Source organism: Salmo salar, chromosome ssa25, assembly GCF_905237065.1.
Source record: "Salmo salar chromosome ssa25, Ssal_v3.1, whole genome shotgun sequence".
Lineage (NCBI taxonomy): Eukaryota > Metazoa > Chordata > Actinopteri > Salmoniformes > Salmonidae > Salmo > Salmo salar.
Window position 1 is genome coordinate 28,245,145 of NC_059466.1, and position 22,554 is coordinate 28,267,698.

The following is a 22,554-nucleotide window of genomic DNA, read 5'->3' on the forward strand; positions in this document are numbered from 1 at the left end:
GAGAAGGGGACCAAGGCGCAGCGGGTTGCGTGCTCATCATTATTTTATTTAATTAAAGTGAACATGAAAACAAGAAACAAGGAACGACCGCCAGTTTCACAGGCTATAATAACAGCAGTGCAAAATACAACTACCCACAATGAGACCGGTGAAAACAAGCTCCCTAAGTATGACTCCCAATCAGGAACAACGATGTACAGCTGTTCCTGATTGAGAGCCACACCAGGCCAACAAAGAAATACAAAACCTAGAAAACCTAGAAACCCAAAACAAGAACATATACCAAAAACTCCCGGAACACATAAATACAATACCCCTCTACACACACATAACCCCCGAACCATCTAAAACAAAATACCCTCTGCCACGTCCTGACCAAACTACCATAACCAATAACCCCTATACTGGTCAGGACGTGACACAGTCCCTGCTGCTGAAAAACATCCCCCACAGCATGATTCTACCATAACCATGCTTCACCGTGGGGATGGTGCCAGGTATCCTCCAGACGTGACGCTTGGCATTCAGGCCAAAAAGTTCAGCCTTTGTTTCATCAGACCAGAGAATCTTGTTTCTCATGGTATGAGAGTCCTTTAGGTGCCTTTTGTCAAACTCCAAGAGGGCTGTCATGTGCCTTTAACTGAGGAGTGGCTTCTCTACCATGAAGGCCTGATTGGTGGAGGGCTGCAGAGATGGTTGTCCTTCTGGAAGGTTCTCCTATCTCCGCAGAGGAACTCTAGAGCTCTGTCAGAGTGACCATCGAGTTGTTGGTCACCTCCCTGACCAAGGCCCTTCTCTTCTGATTGCTCAGTTTGGCCGAGTGACAAGCTCTAGGAAGAGTCTTGATGGTTCCAAACTTCTTCCATTTAAGAATGATGGAGGCTACTGTGTTCTTGAGGACCTTCAATGCTGCAGACATTTTGTGCTACCCTTCCCCAGATCTGTGCCTTGACACAATCCTATCTCTGAGCTCTACTGACAATTCTATCGACCTCATGGCTTGGATTTTGCTCTGACATGCACTGTCAACTGCGGGACCTTATAAAGACAGGTGTGTGCCTTTCCAAATCATGTCCAATCAATTTAAATTACCACGTGTGGACTCATGAAACTTCTCAAGGATGATCAATGGAAATAAGATGCACCTGAGCTCAATTTTGAGTCTCATAGCAAAGGGTCTGAATTCTTATATAAATAAGATATTTCTGTTTTTTATTTTTTATTTAAAAAAAATTAATTCTAAAAAACTCTTTCTGCTTTTTCATTATGGGGTATTGATGAGGATTTTTCTTTCTTTTATATATATATATATATATATATATATATATATATATATATATATATCCAAGATGGCGTAGCAGTCAGACGTCTTTGTCCTTCGTCCTGTCGTGTCCCATGTATATATATTTTTATATATTTTTCTTCGCATATCTTTTTATATTTTTCTAACCCTTTACTTCAAAATACTCTCCTGCAACCCGCCTCACCCAATGTGGTGTGGACCTGCTTTTTCTCTAAAGTTTTTTTCTCTACCTCTATTACTGGAATCTCCAACATAAACTAGCCAGCTAACGGTCATCAGCTAACCGTTAGCTCGGAAAGCTCTCGCCAGTTTGTACAACGCGATTCAACCAGAGCATACCGGACCTATTTTTCTCTCCATATCCCCAGATTCCTACCGCAAGCTCTGAACCTTCTCTTCTTCCGAACTTCGCAGCTAACGTCCCCTGAATGCTAGCTGTCTAGAGCACAATGGACTGTTAGCTTACGAGGCCCATCGAATACATTCCGAAGCTACTAGCTAGCAGTCAGCTATCCTTTGCTAGCGGTCATCAGCTACCTTCATCCCGGACAACTCTCGCCAGTCTGTACAGTGCGACTCAAACCAGAGCTAGTCAGACTTATTCTTCTCCATATCTCCGGATTCCTACCGCAAGCTCTGAACCTATTTTCTATATATATATATATATATATGTAAAAATCCACCTAGAATTATAGCAGCTAACGTCCCCTGAACGCACAACCGCTAATCCGCGGCCTGCTAGCTATCTAAAGCACATTGGACTGCTGGCTTAAGAGGCCCTTCGGACATATTTCTTTGGCCACCATACATATTTTGCCAATTGGCCTGGTTTACCACACGGAGCCCTGCTGATCAGTCCGCTGATGTAACTGCACAAGGAGGCCACAACAGACTTTCCTCCGTCGCGTCGCCTCTCTAAGGCCTTTCTGTTAACCTGCTAGCCCGCCGCTAGCTGCCTGAAGCCACGCACTGGACTCTCATGATCACCCGGCTACGCATGCCTCTCCCTAACGTCACCATGCCTTGTTCATTGCTGTTTTGGTTTGTAACTATTGTTTTATTTTACTGTAGAGCCTCTAGCACTGCTCAAAACGCCTCGGCTAACAATTTAGTTCCACCTCCCACACACGCAGTTACATCACCTGGTTGAAATGCTATTTCTAGAGACAATATCTCTTTCATTATCACTATATGCACAGGTTTACCCTTGTCTGTACATTATGCCTTGAATATATTCTACCGTGCCCAGAAATCTGCTCCTTTTACTCTCTGTTCCGAACGTGCTAGACGTCCAGTTCTGTTAGCCTTTAGCCGTACCTTCATCCTACTCCTCCTCTGCTCCTCTGGTGATGTAGAGGTTAATCCAGGCCCTGCAGTGACTAGCTCCACTCCCATCCCCCAGGCTCTCTCATTTGTTGACTTCTGCAACCGTAAAAGACTTGGTTTCATGCATGTTAACATTAGAAGCCTCCTCCCTAAGTTTGTTTTATTCACTGCCCTAGCACACTCCACAATCCGGATGTCCTAGCCGTGTCTGAATCCTGGCTTAGGAAGACCACCAAAAACCTTGAAATTTCCATCCCTAACTATAACATTTTCCGACAAGATAGAACTGCCAAAGGGGGCGGTGTTGCAATCTACTGCAAAGATAACCTGCAGAGTTCTGTCTTACTATCCAGGTCTGTACCCAAACAATTCGAGCTCCTACTTCTAAAAATGTACCTTTCCAGAAACAAGTCTCTCACCATTGCCGCTTGCTATAGACCACCCTCTGCCCCCAGATGTGCCCTCGACACCATACGGGATTTGATTGCCCCCCATCTATCTTCTGAGCTCGTGCTGCAAGGTGACCTAAACTGGGACATGCTTAACACACCGGCCATCCTACAATCTAAACTCGATGCCCTCAACCTCACACAACTTATCAATGAACCTACCAGATATAACCCCAAATCCGTAAACACGGGCACCCTCATAGATATCATCCTAACTAACTCGCCCTCCAAATACACCTCTGCTGTTTTCAACCAAGATCTCAGCGATCACTGCCTCATTGCCTGCATCTGTAATGGGTCTGCGATCAAACGACCACCCCTCATTACTGTCAAACGCTCCCTAAAACACTTCTGCGAGCAGGCCTTTCTAATCAACCTGGCCGGGGTATCCTGGAATGACATCGACCTCATCCCGACAGTAGAGGATGCCTGATTGTTCTTTAAAAGTGCCTTCCTCACCATCTTAAATAAGCACGCCCCATTCAAAAAATGTAGAACCAGGAATAGATATAGCCCTTGGTTCACTCCAGACCTGTCTGCCCTTGACCAGCACAAAAACATCCTGTGGCGTGCTGCATTAGCATCGAATAGCCCCTGTGATATGCAACTTTTCAGGGAAGTTAGGAACCAATATACACAGGCATTTAGGAAAGCTAAGGCTAGCTTTTTTAAACAGAAATTTGCATCCTGCAGTACAAACTCAAAAAAGTTCTGGGACTCTGTAAAGTCCATGGAGAATAAGAGCACCTCCTCCCAGCTACCCACTGCTCTGAGGCTAGGAAACACTGTTACAACAGATAAATCCACTATAATTGAGAATTTAAATAAGCATTTCTCTACGGCTGGCCATGCTTTCCACCTGGCTACCCCTACCCCGGTCAACTGCCCGGCACCCTCCACAGCAACCCGCCCAAGCCCCCACCATTTCTCCTTCACCCATATCCAGCTGCAAAACCTGGACCCCTACAAATCAGCCGGGCTAGACAATCTGGACCCTCTCTTTCTAATATGATCTGCCGAAATTGTTGCAACCCCTATTACTAGCCTGTTCAACCTCTCTTTTGTATCGTCTGAGATTCCCAAAGATTGGAAAGCTGCCACGGTCATCCCCATCTTCAAAGGGGGAGACACTCTAGACCCAAACTGCTACAGACCTATATCTATCCTACCCTGCATCTCTAAGGTCTTCGAAAGCCAAGATAACAAACAGATTACCGACCATTTTGAATCACACCGTACCTTCTCCGCTATGCAATCTGGTTTCAGAGCCGGTCATGGGTGCACCTCAGCCACGCTCAAGGTCCTTAACGATATCATAACCGCCATCGATAAGAGACATTACTGTGCAGCTGTAATTCATCGACCTGGCCAAGGCTTTCGACTCTGTCAATCACCACATACTTATTGGCAGACTCAACAGCCTTGGTTTCTCAAATGATTGCCTCGCCTGGTTCACCTACTACTTCTCTGATAGAGTTCAGTGTGTCAAATCGGAGGGCCTGTTGTCCTGACCTCTGGCAGTCTCTATGGGGGTGCCACAGGGTTCAATTCTTGGGCCGACTCTCTTCTCTGTATACATCAATGATGTCGCTCTTGCTGCTGGTGATTCTCTGATCCACCTCTACGCAGACGACACCATTCTGTATACTTCTGGCCCTTCTTTGGACACTGTGTTAACTAAACTCCAGACGAGCTTCAATGCCATACAACTCTCCTTCCGTGGCCTCCAACTGCTCTTAAACGCAAGTAAAACTAAATGCATGCTATTCAACCGATCATTGCCCGCACCTGCCCGCCCATCCAGCATCACTACTCTGGATGGCTCTGACTTAGAATACGTGGATAACTACAAATACCTGGGTGTCTGGCTAGACTGAAACTCTCCTTCCAGACTCATATTAAGCATCTCCAATCCAAAATTAAATCTAGAATCAGCTTCCTATTTCACAACAAAGCATCCTTCACTCATGCTGCCAAACATACCCTCGTAAAACTGATCATCCAACTGATCCTCGACTTTGGCGATGTCTTCTATAAAATAGCCTTCAACACTCTACTCAACAAACTGGATGCAGTCTATCACAGTGCCATCCGTTTTGTCACCAAAGCCCCATACACTACCCACCATTGCGACCTATACGCTCTCGTTGGCTGGCCCTCACTTCATACTCGTCGCCAAACCCACTGGCTACAGGTTACCTACAAGTCTCTGCTAGGTAAAGCCCCGCCTTATCTCAGCTTGCTGGTCACCATAGCAGCACCCACTCGTAGCACACGCTCCAGCAGGTATATCTCACTGGTCACCCCCAAAGCCCATTCCTTCTTTGGTCGCCTTTCCTTCCAGTTCTCTGCTGCCAATGACTGGAACGAACTGCAAAAATCTCTGAAGCTGGAGATTCCCATCTCCCTCACTAGCTTTAAGCACCAGCTGTCAGAGCAGCTCACAGATCACTGCACTTGTTCATAGCCCATCTGTATACAGCCCATCTATCTACCTCATCCCCATACTGTATTTAATCTGCTCCTTTTGCACCCCAGTATCTCTACTTGCACATCCATCTTTTGCACATCTACCATTCCAGTGTTTAATTGCCATATTGTAATTACTTTGCCACCATGGCCTATTTATTGCCTTAATTCCCTTATTTTACCTAATTTGCGCTCACTGTATATAGACTTTTTGTTTTCTTTTTTCTACTGTATTATTGACTGTATGTTTTGTTCATGCCATGTGTAACTCTGTGTTGTATGTGTCTAACTGCTATGCTTTATCTTGGCCAGGTCGCAGTTGCAAATGAGAACTTGTTCTCAAGTAGCCTACCTGGTTAAATAAAGGTGAAATAAATAAATAAATAAAATACATTTTAGAATAAGGCTGTAACGTACCAAAATGTTAAAAAGGTCAAATGGTCTGAATACTTTCCGAATGCATTGCACATGTACAACTACATAGATACAGACACATTACCGCATGGCAAGCGGTACGGGAGCGCCAAGTCTAGGTCCAAGAGGCTTCTAAACAGCTACTACCCCCAAGCCTTAAGACTCCTGAACATCTAATCAAATGGCTACCCAGACTATTTGCATTGCCCCCCCCCTCCCTCTTTTACGCTGCTGCTACTCTCTGTTATTATCTAGGCAATGTCACTTTAATAACTCTACCTACATGTACATATTACCTCAATTACCTCGACTAACCGGTGCCCCCGCACATCGACTCTGTGCCGGTACCCCCTCTATATAGCCTCGCTATTGTTATTTTACTGCTGATCTTTGTTACTTTTAGTTCTTTTTTTGGGGGGTGGTATTTTTCTGAAAACTGTGTTGTTGGTTAAGGGCTTATAAGTAAGCATTTCACTGTAAGGACTACACCTGTTGTATTTGGAGCATGTAACAAATACAATTTGATTTGATTTGATTACAGAGATAGAGACGAAAAATGCTCAACCTCCAGATGAGTATGAGGGGGAAGTTTAAGTAACAATTCTTACAAGCTTGTTTGGTTTGTAGCTTATTCTTTAGATGTGTGGGGCTGCTGGAGAACTATGATGTGCAGGCATAATCAAAATGACACTTGATTAGCTAGGTTTCCATCCTATTGGCGACAGATTTTCAAGCAAATATTCTTCATAAAAACAATATGCCATTTCAGAGTTTCCTTCAGTTAAATTTGGCACCAGACAACATGACAGAGAAGATTTTAATGCACCAGACATTTGATACATTTACCGGACACCCATATGCATTCAGATCCAATCTGGTGCAGCCAGCACCATCAATAAAAAATGGATATTGGCCAAGTGAGCCACATTTACGTTACCTTAAAAACAGCCTATAACAAATTACAAAAACAGTATTCCTTGTGTTTCGATGTGTAGCACTTGTATTGGTTTTTAGGCTACTTTCCTAAAACAATAATTGTCCACCTCACGGTTCAGTTGTCAGAGATCTGAGCACTAAATATATCAGGGCATTGCATGCAAAGGCTTATGTGTCCACTGTATTATATTTTAATAAATATACACTGCCGTTCAAAAGTTTGAGGTCACTTAGAAATGTCCTTGTGTTTGAAAGAAAAGCACATTTTTTGTCCATTAAAATAACATCAAATTGATCAGAAATACAGTGTATACACTGTTAATGTTGTCAATGACTATTGTAGCTGGAAACGGCTGATTTTTTATGGAATATCTACATTGGCGTACAGAGGCCCATTATCAGCAACCATCACTCATGTTCCAACGGCACGTTGTGTTAGCTAGTCCAAATGTATAATTTTAAAAGGCTAATTGATCATTAGAAAACCCTTTTGAAATTATGTTAGCAGAGTTGAAAACGGCTGTTCTGATTAAAGAAGCAATAAAACTGCCCATCTTTAGACGAGTTGAGTATCTGGAGCATCAGCATTTGTGGGTTCGATTACAGGCTCAAACTCGTCAGTCTATTCTTGTTCTGAGAAATGAAGGCTATTCCATGCGATAAATTGCCAAGAAACTGAAAATCTCATACAACGTTGCGTACTACTCCCTTCACAGAACAGCGTGAACTGGCTCTAACCAGAATAGAAAGAGGAGTGGGAGGCCCCGGTGCACAACTGAGCAAGAGGACAAGTACATTAGAGTGTGTAGTTTGAGAAACAGACGCCTCACACGTCCTCAACTGTTAGCTTCATTAAATAGTACCGGAAAAACACCAGTCTCAACATCAACAGCGAAGAGGTGACTCTGGGATGCTGGCCTTCAATAAGAAAAAACGCACAACCATCCCCAAAGCAAAAATATATATATAAAAATAAGTTTGACAACACTCCCCTGTTTTAGACCACCCCTGCCCCCAGTACATTTTTATCCATCCCTTAACTGGCCTGAATTGGTGAAGATCATAAGACATGTCTGTTACAGAGTTACGATGTTTATCAAATCTGCGAGGTGACAGTGATTTGAATTGAATTTGAGTTTCCGTGCATCATTTACAAAGGGTTTAAGTTACGCCCACGCATCTCAAGTTTGGATTCAGCCCACAGAAAATATAAGGTCGCATAGGATCTCATAAAAATGCCGCCAGACGTCTGCGGGTTACCCTGCTGGTCAGTCACTCCCCCGCTCTGCTCTTCACCTCTCTCCCCCATGTGACTTGTTTGTTTGGGCTGTACTGCAAATTGATGATCAGCAAATTGCCTTCTACTCTCTTCTATCACAGAGCTTTCCATATTCACCCTCTCTCTCATCTCCAATTATCTCCATCTCTTCTTCTAAAGACACACCTGAAGATGAATAGAAGCGTTGCGTTATTATTATGAACACATTTCCTGGCTGTTTCAACATCATACACACACTCACATGGTCTGACGGTGTGTTTCTAGGTTCTGAACAGAATGTAATAACTGTGAATGTAATCTTCTCAAAAGGAGCAGGCCTCCTGCTGTTCTGAATAAGAATCACAATCTTCCAGCTAATATACAGGATTGGTTTGTCAGAACACAGACATTATGCTGGAATAACCCGTCATTGTGTCAAGATTTTTACCCCATTGTACTGTCCCTGGTGGAATAGAGTTCTGTGAGCTTTTATGTCAATTTGTTTATTTCACGTGTTCGTGGAGAGATTTAGGGTTTATAAAGTCTGACTCATTCTGTATGGTAATGACCGTGACGAGCACCTTTTAGAATTTCTTTGATGAGGAGCGGTAGAGAGGTAGAGAGAGAGAGGAGGAGGAGGAGGATAGAAAGGGAGAGAGAAAGAGAGATTACAGAGAAACACGTTAGAAATAAACGATTTACAATTCACCACTGACATACAGTATGGCAGCCTTGAGGAAGTAAATAAGATAGGGTTAGAGAGAAAAACCTTGTTTAGATTTCTGTATGCTGGTTGGGTCCACATAATTGAACAAATCCTTTAGCTGTCTCTGGAGCGACTCTTTATGTCTGAGTTGTTGATGAAAGACTTGGTGTATAACACTTTGTGGTCATGCAGGTCTCTAGCTCTCCATCTCTTTGTTTTCTCTCCATCTATGCCCCTCTCCTCTCACTTTATCTTTTACTTGTCCTCTTTCCCTTTCTCTACCGCTCTCTCCCTCTCTCTCCCTCCACCCTGCTCTCTGTTTGGTAGGAAACACAAATCCAGCTTTGGTCAGGGGGAAGGCAAGCAAGCCTGAAGCTGTCAGCGAGTTTGAGGAGAAAAGCTCTTTCATTTATCTCCAGTGCCCAGATTGATGCCCCTGCCAATAACTGTATGAAAATATACAGCCTCCCTCTGTGGATAAAGGCTGCTTCCCTGGATTCCCTGCCTCTGGGCTCTCCTCTGCTTCCGTCAGTCAATATTGTTTTGTTTCCCGTTTTTACCCTACTGGGTACAGCAGGCGGACAAGCGAAAAAAAGAATAACTTAACCCGACTTGTCCTCTTTCTTAGGAGGTTCAGATGAGCGTGTGCACTTCTCTGCCGGAGCTGTGAAATGCTTCAGTGTCAAGTGCTTTTGAGTTTTTGAAAGGAGTGAAAATAGGTCCCTTTTCAGCAGACTTCTTTTCAAAAAGCGTTAAAGGGTAATTCACTATGGCTGTGCTGCCTGGCCTTAGACCAGCATCATGGCTGCAGGTCAGAAAGACTAATTTAGGCTAAATCCTACAGGGTGGGATGGAACCAAATTAGGCAGGCTCTGCTGGTCATACACTACACGACTTCTAAAATCTTAACTTTCTCACATTTTCCCAAATCTTTCATTCCGTTCAGCATCAACCCCAGCATGCGTGTGCTCGCATTACACGATGATTCCCTAGTTGATCCTGCCTTGCGTTTCTCGGGTTGTCGTAGGAAAATAAATGCTGACACGCAAACAGTAAGCTGCTTTATTAGTGTGCACATTTTTATGTGTAGAAACATCAAAAAAGAGACAGAGGTGCAGAGTATAGACTTGTATAAAATAATAATGGGGCCATTTGCATGGCCCTGTGCCCCTTGTGTGTCAAGATTTCACTTAAGGACCAACCGAATGGTCTCCACAGCTCGACCAATCATCAACTCGGTCCACACGGGTGCGTGTTGTTGTTGCTTTCCTCTTCGCTATCATTGTTTTGGTCTCACATGCTGAGTGCTCATTGGCTATTGGCAGCAGTCCTTGCCAAATCACATTGTAGCACAACATGCACAACCAACATATCAGGATATCCGACAGGGGTCTGGAGAACAGAACAGCCATCATCGGTGCGTCCTTGACCTGCTCAAACTACGCGAGTCTCGACGTACTGGTCCTAGCCCAAATTCATAGGATTTCTCCACGATCATGAAAATTCATGGCAAAATCGTGTAGGGAATGTAGTAGACTATACAGGCCACAGGAGGCACATCATCATCATTATAAGATCCTAATCTGCAAACATAGACTGGGTCCATTTTCCTCCCCCTTCCCTATATCTTCACTCTTACCTCGCTTTCTCTTCCCTCCATCCATTATGGCACTCAGATGGGCAGACCAAAATATCTTATACGACAGAGAAGTGCATGCTGGGACGGCTTGAGGTCTAATGATTTCCCACTTCAGAGAGGTGAGAGAGGTGAGAGAGAGAGGTAAGAGATGGAGAGAGGTGAGAGAGAGAGAGTTGCTGATAAAAAGATGTAGAAAGAGGCATTAGGAGTGCTGGAGGTCTAATCCTTTTCCACCTCCATGGGAGAGGAAAGAGAGAAGTGAGAAAGAGTGATGAAGTGTGATGACAGAGAGAGAGAGGGAGAGACAGAGAGATAGAGAGGAAGGAAGAGAAAGAGAGAGACATAGGGCTGTCAGTCCGTGACGATCAGTCCAAATAAACAGGCTTTACATAAGGCTCTCCTTCAGGAGAGAGGAGAGGAGCGAGGGAGTCTGTGACCTCCCAACAGAGAGAAAGAGAAATAGAGGAGGATAAATTGGAGAATGGAGAAACAGTGTAACTACCACATCTGACTGTGCATGCCAACAATCTCCAGCTTATTATCACATTCTACTGCCTGGTCTTTATTCTGCACTTTTACCGTGTACTCTTTTCATTTGGAGGTTGTATTTAGTTGTGTCTGTATGGGGGATGTAGCTACAGTTTCTCAAAAGATAGGGCACAGGGGCCTCTCTAATCTGCCTTGTACATTCTGAGAAAGGCTGCTTTGCGCTGTGTGTGTGAACCTCAGACTTACTTTAAAACACACACACACAAACTATGTTTTAGAGGGTTTGGAGGTGTTCCACCCATCTGAGTCATTCTATTTTATGTGTTTTGGTCACCTCATAAGAAGCTTTTTAGTTGCTATTAGTACCCAACAACTCTTATAAAAACTTCACTGTCTCTGCAAATGCATTTTACAACCAACACCAATTCCATAAAAATAAATGTGGTAGGTGCTGAAAGTCTCACATATATCGTGTAACTGGTATTCCCATTACAAGACAGGCTTACTGTAATTGGTATTTAATTTCCTCTGTAAAAAAAAGTACATCCGCAAAAAAACTATTTCCCAGAGTTCATTGAGTTTTCCCTGTGTCCCCCCTACAGACCACTGGTGGCCCCTGCCCTCAGACCTGTGCCCTATCTGGATCTACTTGGATGTGCTGTTCTCCACAGCCTCCATCATGCACCTGTGTGCCATCTCTCTGGACCGCTACATCGCCATCAGAAACCCCCTCCACCACAGCCGCTTCAACTCCCGAACCAAAGCCCGCCTCAAGATCATGGCTGTCTGGACCATCTCTGTGGGTAAGAGACTGGAAGACAAGCCTGCACAAGTATATGATGCCCTCTTACTTTAGAGAGAGGGAAAGAGATAGAGAGAGTGAGGAAGAGAGAGAGGAAGAGAGAGAGGAAGAGAGAGCATGTGGTTCTTTCTATAAATATTGGGGACATTGGGATCAACATTTGAAAATGTTTTGAAACAAAAATAAAAAGGATTTTCGTGCAGTTCCACATGTGCACTTAGAGGAATAAGTGTGAATATATGCAAATTGGCCCATAACTCCAGTTATACAACAACATAGGACAAGGACTATAATCCTTTAAGCAGGGTTCATTAAGACATTGGCAAGTGAAATTCAAGGACTTTCAGGGACTTTTCCAAGCACTTAATTGTTATTTTCACTGACCTCAATGTTATACAATTGTATAATTTACATAATTGTAGATATAGCGCCTAATATATAACATCCCCCATTACCACTTTAAGAATAATGCATTTAGGCCAAAAATGCCAACAAGTAGGGAGGGCACTACCACTAAGAATAATAAAAAATGTTGGCCTTGCCAATGCATTGATTTTCTAATTATTATTACATTCTAATATATGTGAGAATAAATGGGACATTGCCTGACTAAATAAATTGGATGCATGCGTGACGATTTTTCTGTAGCCTATATGGCCGACGCAGGCACACATAATAAACCCATGAATAGTGGTAGCATGAATCTTACCATTGCTGTTCTATAATGAGAAAGCGACCATAAAACTGGTTCCTGTTTTAATGGAAGGATTTGTATGGAAAGCCAAGTTGAAGCCAACATTGGATGTTGTCGTTATAATAACCGCACCTGGTTTTAATGCGACAGAGTTGCGCAACACCCTTCAATTGAAGCTGCGGAAACAAACGAAAGAGGCCACATCTCTCATGAAAACGGATAAAAAATGTAATAACTTATAAATTGGCTACAATTTTTACAGGGACTTTTAATGCACCAAATTGAGGAAGTGTCAGATTTTCAAGATAGGCCTGCAGTACCAGTCAAAAGTTTGGACACACCTACTCATTCCAGGGTTTTTCTTTATTTTTACTATTTTCTACATTTTGAAGACATCAAAACTATGAAATAACACATAAGGAATCATGTAGTAACATTAAAAGTGTTAAACAAATCAAAATATATTTTAGATTTAAGATTCTTCAAAGTAGCCAGCCTTTGCCTTGATGACAGCTTTGCACACCCTTGGCATTTTCTCAACCAGCTTTATTATGGCAAGAACAGCTCAAATAAGCAAAGAGAAATGACAGTCCATCATTGCTTTAAGACATGAAGGTCTGTCAATGCGGAAAATTTCAAGAACTATGAAAGTTTCTTCAAGTGCAGTCGCAAAAACCATCAAGAGCTATGATGAAACTGTCTCTCATGAGGACCACCACAGGAAAGGAAGACTCAGAATTACCTCTGCTGCAGAGCATAAGTTCATTAGAGTTACCAGACTCAGATTGCAGCCCAAATAAATGCTTCACAGAGTTCAAGTAACAGACATCTCAACATCAACTGTTCAGAGGAGACTGCGTGAATCAGGCCTTAATGGTTGAATTGCTGCAAAGAAACCACTACTAAAGGACACCAATAATAAGAAAATACTTGCTTGGGCCAAGAAACATAAGCAATAAACATTAGACCAGTGGAAATCTGTCCTACGGTCTGATGAGTACAAATTTGAGATTTTTGTTTGCAACCGCCATGTCTTTGTGAGACGCAGAGTAGGTGAACAGATGATCTCCGCATGTGTGGTTCCCACCGTGAAGCATGGAAGAGAAGGTGCGATGGTGTGGGGGTGCTTTGCTGATGACACTGTCAGTGATTTATTTCAAATTCTAGGCACACTTAACCAGCATGGCTACCACAGCATTCTGCAGCGATACGCCATCCCATCTGGTTTGCTCTTATTGGGACTATCATTTGTTTTTCAACAGGATAATGACCCAAAACACACCTCCAGGCTGTGTAAGGGCTATTTGACCAAGGAGGAGAGTGATGGAGTGCTGCATCAGATGACCTGGCCTCCACAATCACCCAACCTCAACCCAATTGAGGTGGTTTGGGATGAGTTGGACCACAGAGTGAAGGAAAAGCAGCCAACAAGTGCTCAGCATATGTGGGAACTCCTTCAAGACTGTTGGAAAAACATTCCTCATGCAGCTGGTTGAGAGAATGCCAAGAGTATGCGAAGCTGTCATCAAGGCAAAGGGTGGCTACTTTGAAGAATCTCAAATATAAAATATATTTTGATTCACAATTTTTTGGTTACTACAAGAATCCATATATATTTTTTTATTTCACCTTTATTTAACCAGGTAGGCCAGTTGAGAACAAGTTCTCATTTACAACTGCGACCAGGCCAAGATAAAGCAAAGCAGTGCAACAAAAACAACACAGAGTTACACATGAGATAAACAATCCTACAGTCAATAACACAATAGAAAAATCTGTATACAGTGTGTGCAAATGAAGTATGGAGGTAAGGCAATAAATAGGCCAATAGCGGCAAAGTAATTACAATTTAGCAATTTACTCTGGAGTGATATATGTGCAGATGAGGATGTGCAGGCAGAAATGCTGGTGTGCAAAAGAGCAGAAAAACTAAAACAAATATGGAGATGAGGTAGGTAGTTGGTTGGATGGGCTATTTACAGATGGGCTGTGTACAGCTGCAGCGATCGGTAAGCTGCTCTGACAGCTGACGCTTAAAGTTAGTGAAGGAGATATAAGTCTCCAACTTCAGTGATTTTTGCAATTCGTTCCAGTCACTGGCAGCAGAGAACTGGAAGGAAAGGTGGCCAAAGGAGGTGTTGGCTTTGGGGATGACCAGTGAAATATACCTGCTGGAGCGTGTGCTACGGGTGGGTGTTGCTATGGTGACCAGTGAGCTGAGATAAGACGGAGCTTTACCTAGCAATGACTTATAGATGACCTGGAGCCAGTGGGTTTGGCGACAAATATGTAGCTAGGACCAGCCAAAGAGAGCATACAGGTCGCAGTGGTGGGTAGAATCTGGGGCTTTGGTGACAAAACGGATGGCACTGTGATAGACTGCTTCCAATTTGCTGAGTAGAGTGTTGGAGGCTATTTTGTAAATGACATCGCCAAAGTCAAGGATTGGTAGGACAGTCAGTTTTACGAGGGTATGTTTGGCAGCATGAGTGAAGGAGGCTTTGTTTGCGAAATGGAAAGCCAATTCTAGATTTAAGTTTGGATTGGAGATGCTTAATGTGAGTCTGGAAGGAGAGTTTACAGTCTAGCCAGACACCTAGGTATTTGTAGTTGTCAACATATTCTAAGTCAGAACCGTCTAGAGTAGTGATGTTAGTCAGGCGGGCTGGTGCGGGCAGCGATTGGTTGAAGAGCATGCATTTCATTTTACTAGCATTTAAGAGCAGTTGGAGGCCATGGAAGGAGTGTTGTATGGTGTTGAAGCTCGTTTGGAGGTTTGTTAACACAGTGTCCAAAGAAGGGCCAGATGTATACAGAATAGTGTCGTCTGCGTAGAGGTGGATCAGAGAATCACCCGCAGCAAGAGTGACATCATTGATATATAGAGAGAAAAGAGTCGGCCCGGGAATTGAACCCTGTAGCAACCCCATAGAGACTGCCATCGGTCCAGACAACAGGAGCTCCGATTTGACACACTGAACACTGTCTGAGAAGTAGTTGGTGAACCAGGCGAGGCAATCCTTAGAGAAACCAAGGCTTTTGAGAATATGGTGATTGACAGAGTCGAAAGCCTTGGCCAGGTCGATGAAGACGGCTGCACAGTACTGTCTTTTATCGATGGTGGTTATGTTATCATTTAGGACCTTGAGCGTGGCTGAGGTGCACCCGTGACCAGCTCGGAAACCAGATTGCATAGCGGAGAGGGTACGGCATGATTCGAAATGGTCGGTGATCTGTTTGTTAACTTGGCTTTCGAAGATTTTAGAAAGGCAGGGTAGAATGGATATACATCTATAACAGTTTGGGTCTAGAGTGTCTCCCCCTTTGAAGAGGGGGATGACCGCGGCCACTTTCCAATCTTTAGGAATCTCAGACGATATGAAAGAGAGGTTGAACAGACTAGTAATAGGGGTTGCAACAATGGCGGCGGATAATTTTAGGTAGAGAGGGTGCAGATTGTCTAGCCCAGCTGATTAGTAGGGATCCAAATTTTGCAGTTCTTTCAGAACATCAGCTGTCTGGATTTGGGTGAAGGAGAAGCGCGGGGGGGGGCTTGGGAAAGTTGCTGTGGGGGGTGCAGAGCTGTTGGTCGGGGTTGGGGTAGCCAGGTGGAAAGCATGGCCAGCCGTAAAGAAATGCTTATTGAAATTCTCGATTATCGTGGATTTATCAGTGTAACGTCCGTCGTCAAGAATGGACCAAGGCACAGCAGGTATGTGGATACTCATGTTTTTTTTATAAAAAAAAAAGGAGTAAAGTATCCACTGGACAAAAAAAACAATAAAGACAACAGCAACAGTCTTGCAGGCTCATACAACGCATACAACAATAACCCCTAAACAATAAGGGAGGGAAGGGAGGGTGGCTGCCGTCACCGACGGCACTGTGCTACACCCTCCCTCCCCAACCCACCTATCCTGGAGGTGGCTCAGGTGCAGGACGTGGACCTCGCTCCACCTTCGGCGTCGCCCACTTTGGTGGCGCCGATAGCTGCGCCGGGCAGACGGGCCACTCGGGCTGACCCTGGCAGATGGACCACTCTGGCTGGGTCGGAAGACATGCGGGCCACTCGGGCTGGGCCGGAGGACAGGCGGGCCACTCGGGCTGGGCCGGAGGACAGGCGGGCCACTCGGGCTGGGCCGGAGGACAGGCGGGCCACTCGGGCTGGACCGGAGGACCGGAGGGCCACTCGGGCTGGGCCGGAGGACCGGAGGGCCACTCGGGCTGGGCCGGAGGACCGGAGGGCCACTCGGGCTGGGCCGGAGGACCGGAGGGCCACTCGGGCTGGGCCGGAGGACAGGAGGGCCACTCGGGCTGGGCCGGAGGACAGGAGGGCCACTCAGGCTGGGCCGGAGGACAGGAGGGCCACTCGGGCTGATCCTGACTGACGGGCCACTCTGGCAGCTCCGGGCAGTCGGGCCACTCTGGCAGTTCCGGGCAGACGGGCCACTCTGGCATCTCCGGGCAGACGGGCCACTCTGGCATCTCCGGGCAGACGGGCCACTCTGGCATCTCCGGGCAGACAGGCCACTCTGGCGGCTCCTGACTAGCGGGCGGCTCTGGTGACTCCTGACTGGCGGGCAGCTCTGGTGACTCCTGACTGGCGGCAGCTCTGGCGACTTACGATTGGCGGGCAGCTCTGGTGACTTACGACTGGCGGGCAGCTCTGGCGACTTACGACTGGCAGGCAGCTCTGGTGACTTACGACTGGCGGGCAGCTCTGGTGACTTACGACTGGCGGGCAGCTCTGGTGACTCTTGACTGGCGGGCAGCTCTGGTGACTGTTGACTGGCGAGGCTGGGCTGACGCACTAGACTCGTAATGCGTGGGGCTGGTACTGGACGTGCCAGCCTGGAGACACGCACCTCCATGCTAGTGCGTCTAGCGGGAAACACCGGACCGAAAGGGCGCACTGGCGGTCTTGAGTGCAGGGTTGGCATTACCCCTTCCGGCTCGATGCTCACCTTGCCCTGGCACCAGCGGGGCGCTGGTACCGGGCGGACTGGGCTGTGCGTCCGTATAGGCGAGATGGTGCGTACCTCAGCGTAACATGGCGCCCTCCACCTCATACGCACCTCCCTGTAGTCAGGGGTAGCTGGCTTAGGGCTCTTCCTTGGCCTGGCCAAACTACCCGTGTGCCCCCCCCAAAAAAATGTCTTGGGGGTGCCTCTCCGGCTTCCTCGCCAGCCGTGTTCCAGCATAACGTTCGCGTTGGTTCCTCTGTCCAGCTGCCTCCACTCTCCTGAGTGCCTCCACCTGTTCCCATGGGAGGCGATCCCTTCCGGCCAGGATCTCCTCCCAGGTGTAGGCTCCCTTGCCGTCCAGGACGTCCTCCCATGTCCATTCCTCCATTTTGTTCTCCTGTGGCTTCCTCCTCTTCTGCTGCTTGGTCCTTTGGTGGTGGGTAGTTCTGTAACGTCCATCGTCAAGAATGGACCAAGGCGCAGCAGGTATGTGGATACTCATGTTTTTTTAATTAAAAAAAAGGAGTAAAGTATCCACTGGACAAAAAAACAATAATGACAACAGCAACAGTCTTGCAGGAACATACAACGCAGTGCAAGGACAACTACCCACAAAACCAAGTGACAAACATACTCCTACATATATGACTCCCAATCAGGAACAAAGATCCCCAGCTGTTCCTGATCAGGAGTCACAAGACCAACACAGAACATTTACACACACAAGACTGCCACGTCCTGACCCCAAAACTACTACAACAGCTCCATCTGCTGGTCAGGACGTGACAATCAGTGGTGACAGTGTTTCCTAGTCTCAGTGCAGTGGACAACTGGGAGGATTCTCCATGGACTTTACAGTGTCCCAAAACGTTTTGGAATTAGTGCTGCAGGATGCTAATTTCTGTTTGAAAAATCTAGCCTTTGCTTTCATAACTGACTGTGTGTATTGGTTCCCTACTTCCGTGAAAAGTTGCATATCGCAGGGACTATTCGAAGCTAGTGCAGTACGCCACAGGGTGTTTTTGTGCTGGTCAAGGGCAGTCAAGTCTGGAGTGAACCAAGGGCTATATCTGTTCTTAGTTCAACATTTTTTGAAAGGGGCATGCTTATTTAAGATGGTGAGAAAGCACTTTTAAAGAACAACCAGGCATCCTCTACTGATGGGATGAGGTCAATATCCTTCCAGGATACCCGGGCCAGGTCAATTAGAAAGTGCTATTTCATACTGTTGATGTCTTCCCTATTGTTCTGCCATGTAGAAAATAGTCAAAATAAAGAAAATGTTTTGAATAAGTCGGTGTGTCAACTTTTGACTAGTACTGTAGTAATGTATGGCAGTACTTGAATTTCTGATCTTGATGCTTTCTCTGTTAATGCTTTCTCTGTTAACTGTAACAAGACCCTGCTGTAATTCAAGCAGTGAAGTGTATTCATGGATGCCAAGGGAAGCCAGGCTTCCCCCCCAAAATTAGCAACAACAAAAAAACAGCAAATAATTTATCTTTTGTCTCTCTGTGTTTCATCATTTTCTTTCAATTCGCAAGAGGCTGAATGTATCTCACAGGAGAAAGCATCTGAGTGAGAGAAACAGGGCCACACTGTCTCTCAATGTGTAGACCATCTGTCTGATACTATCTGGTCCAAACGAGTATGGCATTGAAGCATTGAATGCAAGGGAAGCCAAAAAGCATTTGGCCTCCCTTGATTAAAAAAAAAGAATACAAATTTGCCAATCAGCTCAGCTGGTCTTGGCGGGGGGAAAAAATAAACCGTCTCTCCTATCAAATCGCTTTGAGAGCATATGTCATTAACAGAAACAACTTGAACTGCTTCATCTCATTGTGTTGTCCACCGGTTGCTAGCTAGCTAACTAAAATTGGCCCTCCTAAATTAGCCATGGATGGAGATAGGGATTTGGACGTTTTAATTCATTCTCCACACTGGCCAATGATTATAACGACGATTCTGATCCAACCATTAAGTTATACATTGTTGTGCCCCTGGCCTGAGAGGATGGAAGTTCAATATGTACAGTAGCTAGATGTAGAAGGCTAATATTAACTAGCTAGTATTGCCAATGAATGGAAGTTAGGCTAGCAAGCAAGCATTTTAGCCAGGTAGCCTAGGACAACAAAAAATATAAGCATGTACTGTATGACAGAATGATAGACCGTTTCTTCAACATGAAATTTAGCTTATGTTGATTGAATTAAATAGGGAAAACTATCTTTTAGATGTCACTCTATTAGACAAAGCAGAGGTGATTTGATAATGTTGAAATGATAAAGTTGAAATGGTGCTGGAATAGTGGAGGCAGGTCCTGTTTTCTTTGCGACTTGCGGTAACTCTGTGGTTCTAAATCATTAGATGTTTAGTGGTCTGAAAATGTCAAAACATGTATCGTTGAAGTCGGAAGTTTACATACACTGAGGTTGGAGTCATTAAAACTCATTTTTCAACCAATCCACAAAATTCTTGTTAATAAACTATAGTTTTGGCAAGTCGGTTAGGACATCTACTTTGTGCATGACACAAGTAATTTTTCCAACAATTGTTTACAGACAGAATATTTCACTTATAATTCACTGTATCACAATTCCAGTTGGTCAGAACTACACTAAGTTGACTGTGCCTTTAAACAGCTTGGAAAATTCCAGAAAATGATGTCATGGCTTTAGAAGCTTCTGATAGGCTAATTGACATAATTTGAGTCAATTGGAGGTGTACCTGTGGATGTATTTCAAGGCCTACCTTCAAACTCAGTGCCTCTTTGCTTGACATTATGGGAAAATCAAAAGAAATCAGCCAAGACCTCAGAAAAAAATTGTAGACCTCCACAAGTCTGGTTCATCCTTGGGATCAATTTCCAAACGCCTGAAGGTACCACGTTCATCTGTACAAACAATAGTACGCAAGTATAAACACCATGGGACCACGCAGCCGTCATACCGCTCAGGAAGGAGACGCGTTCTGTCTCCTAGAGATTAACGTACTTTAGTGCGAAAATTGAAAATCAATCCCAGAACAACAGCAAAGGACCTTGTGAAGATCCTGGAGGAAACAGGTACAAAAGTATTTATATCCACAGTAAAACTAATCCTATATCAACATAACCTGAAAAGCCGCCCAGCAAGGAAGAAGCCACTGCTCCAAAACCGCCATAACAAAGCCAGACTACAGTTTGCAACTGCACATTGGGACAAAGATCATACTTTTTGGAGAAATGTCCTCTGGTCTGATGAAACAAAAATAGAACTGTTTGGCCATAATGACCATCGTTATGTTTGGAGGAAAAAGGGGGAGGCTTGCAAGAACACCATCCCAACCGTGAAGCATGGGGGTGGCAGCATCATGTTGTGGCGGTGCTTTGCTGCAGGAGGGTCTGGCGCACTTCACAAAATAGATGATATCATGAGGAAGGACAATTATGTGGATATATTTAAGCAACTTCTCAAGAAATCAGTCAGGAAGTTAAAGCTTGTTCGCAAATGGGTCTTCCAAATGGACAATGACCCCAAGCATACTTCCAAAGTTGTGGCAAAATGGCTTAAGGACAACAGAGTCAAGGTATTGGAGTGGCCATCACAAAGCCCCGACCTCAATCTTATAGAAAATTTGTTGGCAGAACTGAAAAGCCGTGTGCGAGCAAGGAGGCCTACAAATCTGACTCAGTTATACCAGCTCTGTCAGGAGGAATGGGCCAAAATTCACCCAACTTATTGAGGAAAGCTTGTGGCCCACTGGGTAATGTGATGATAGAAATAAAAGCTGAAATAAATCATTTTCTCTACTATTATTCTGCCATTTCACATTCTTAAAATAAAGTGGTGATCCTAACTGACCTAAGACACGGAATTTTTACTAGGATTAAATGTCAGGAATTGTGAAAACTGAGTTTAAATGTATTTGGCTAAGGTGTATGTAAACTTCCGACTTCAACTGTACTTGCTTAACAATGCTTTAGGTAATGTAACTGTCTGTTACATGCAATATGCGTCGTGGACTTCAACGGACAGAGGTTGCTATCTGGTGTTGTCTTAAAACAAAGGTTTGGTTACATTTATTCTGCTACTGTCTTCTTATTGTTTCGGCCTTTAGACCTATCACGGTCACACGGCATATGAATTAACAGCAAACAACGCAATTATCACAACACATACAATGTAGGTTGTAATGGCTTTTTTTTGGTTACCCATGCACCACTACTGAAATCAAGCAGACTACAATAGATGGTCAACTTCAATTTGCTTGGGATATTAGATCCATGTGGATCCAGGCTTCATTGGTGTAACGAATGTAACGAATACAAAATATTCTGGACATTCCTCGCAAAACATGTTTTTTCCAGTGTGGTTGCATCACATGCACTATCACAACAGCTGTTGTCATTTGACTATCAAATCCCAAAAACTCCTTCCTGGATCAGATTATGATGTGTGGTGAAGCACCACAGTGTAATTAAACAGCTCAACAACAAATGCAAATCCAACAAGTATTATTCATAATTATTGAAGGACCACGTTAATGTCAGTATTGATTTAGGTTTTAAGTATCAAGGTAAGGTGACTCTTTCGGTTAGAAGCATTCGTATTTGTAATCGCATACATTATTTTTAATGTGTGTGCCCATGAAAACTTTTTTCTCTCCTTGCATAAGGAGACACAAAATGTTAATTAGTTACACTGAATTTCTGAGATCTCTATACAAAAAACTGTCAGACAGACAGTTTTCTTATAGGTTTCAAGTTTGTCTAATTTAAATGGTGGGGGGTGCATATTTAGAAACTGGTCTTTGTCAAACACCACCACATTGTACTGCTGGAGGAGGGAGGGAGGGAGGGAGGCAGTGAACGGGGGAATGAAAGAAGGAGAATGACTGTAATTTAAGTTTCAAGGTCCAAATATTTTAAAGTAAGTGTCAAGGCGACTGAACAATCAAGAATGTATAATGGCCTAGTTGATATCCAGCTGATCAAGTCGATGGCCTAGCATGAAAAAGAAATGATGAGCCGCTAATGCAGCCTGATACATCAAGGCGTTAGACTTAGCACAGAACAGTACGAGTAATTTATGTCAAGTGAAGCCAGCACACCCAAGTATTTCTGT

The 22,554-nt window shown here is 44.5% G+C and overlaps 1 protein-coding gene across 1 annotated transcript in view; it reads left to right on the top strand.

The window, feature by feature from the left end:
* Positions 1 to 22,554, top strand: part of LOC106586494 (5-hydroxytryptamine receptor 2A) — a 44,394-nt gene that overhangs the window by 12,660 nt on the left and 9,180 nt on the right. The window contains exon 2 of the mRNA XM_014173861.2: positions 11,592 to 11,792. Within this exon, the coding sequence (XP_014029336.2) occupies positions 11,592 to 11,792 (201 nt within the window). The remainder of the gene's footprint in view (positions 1 to 11,591; positions 11,793 to 22,554) is intronic.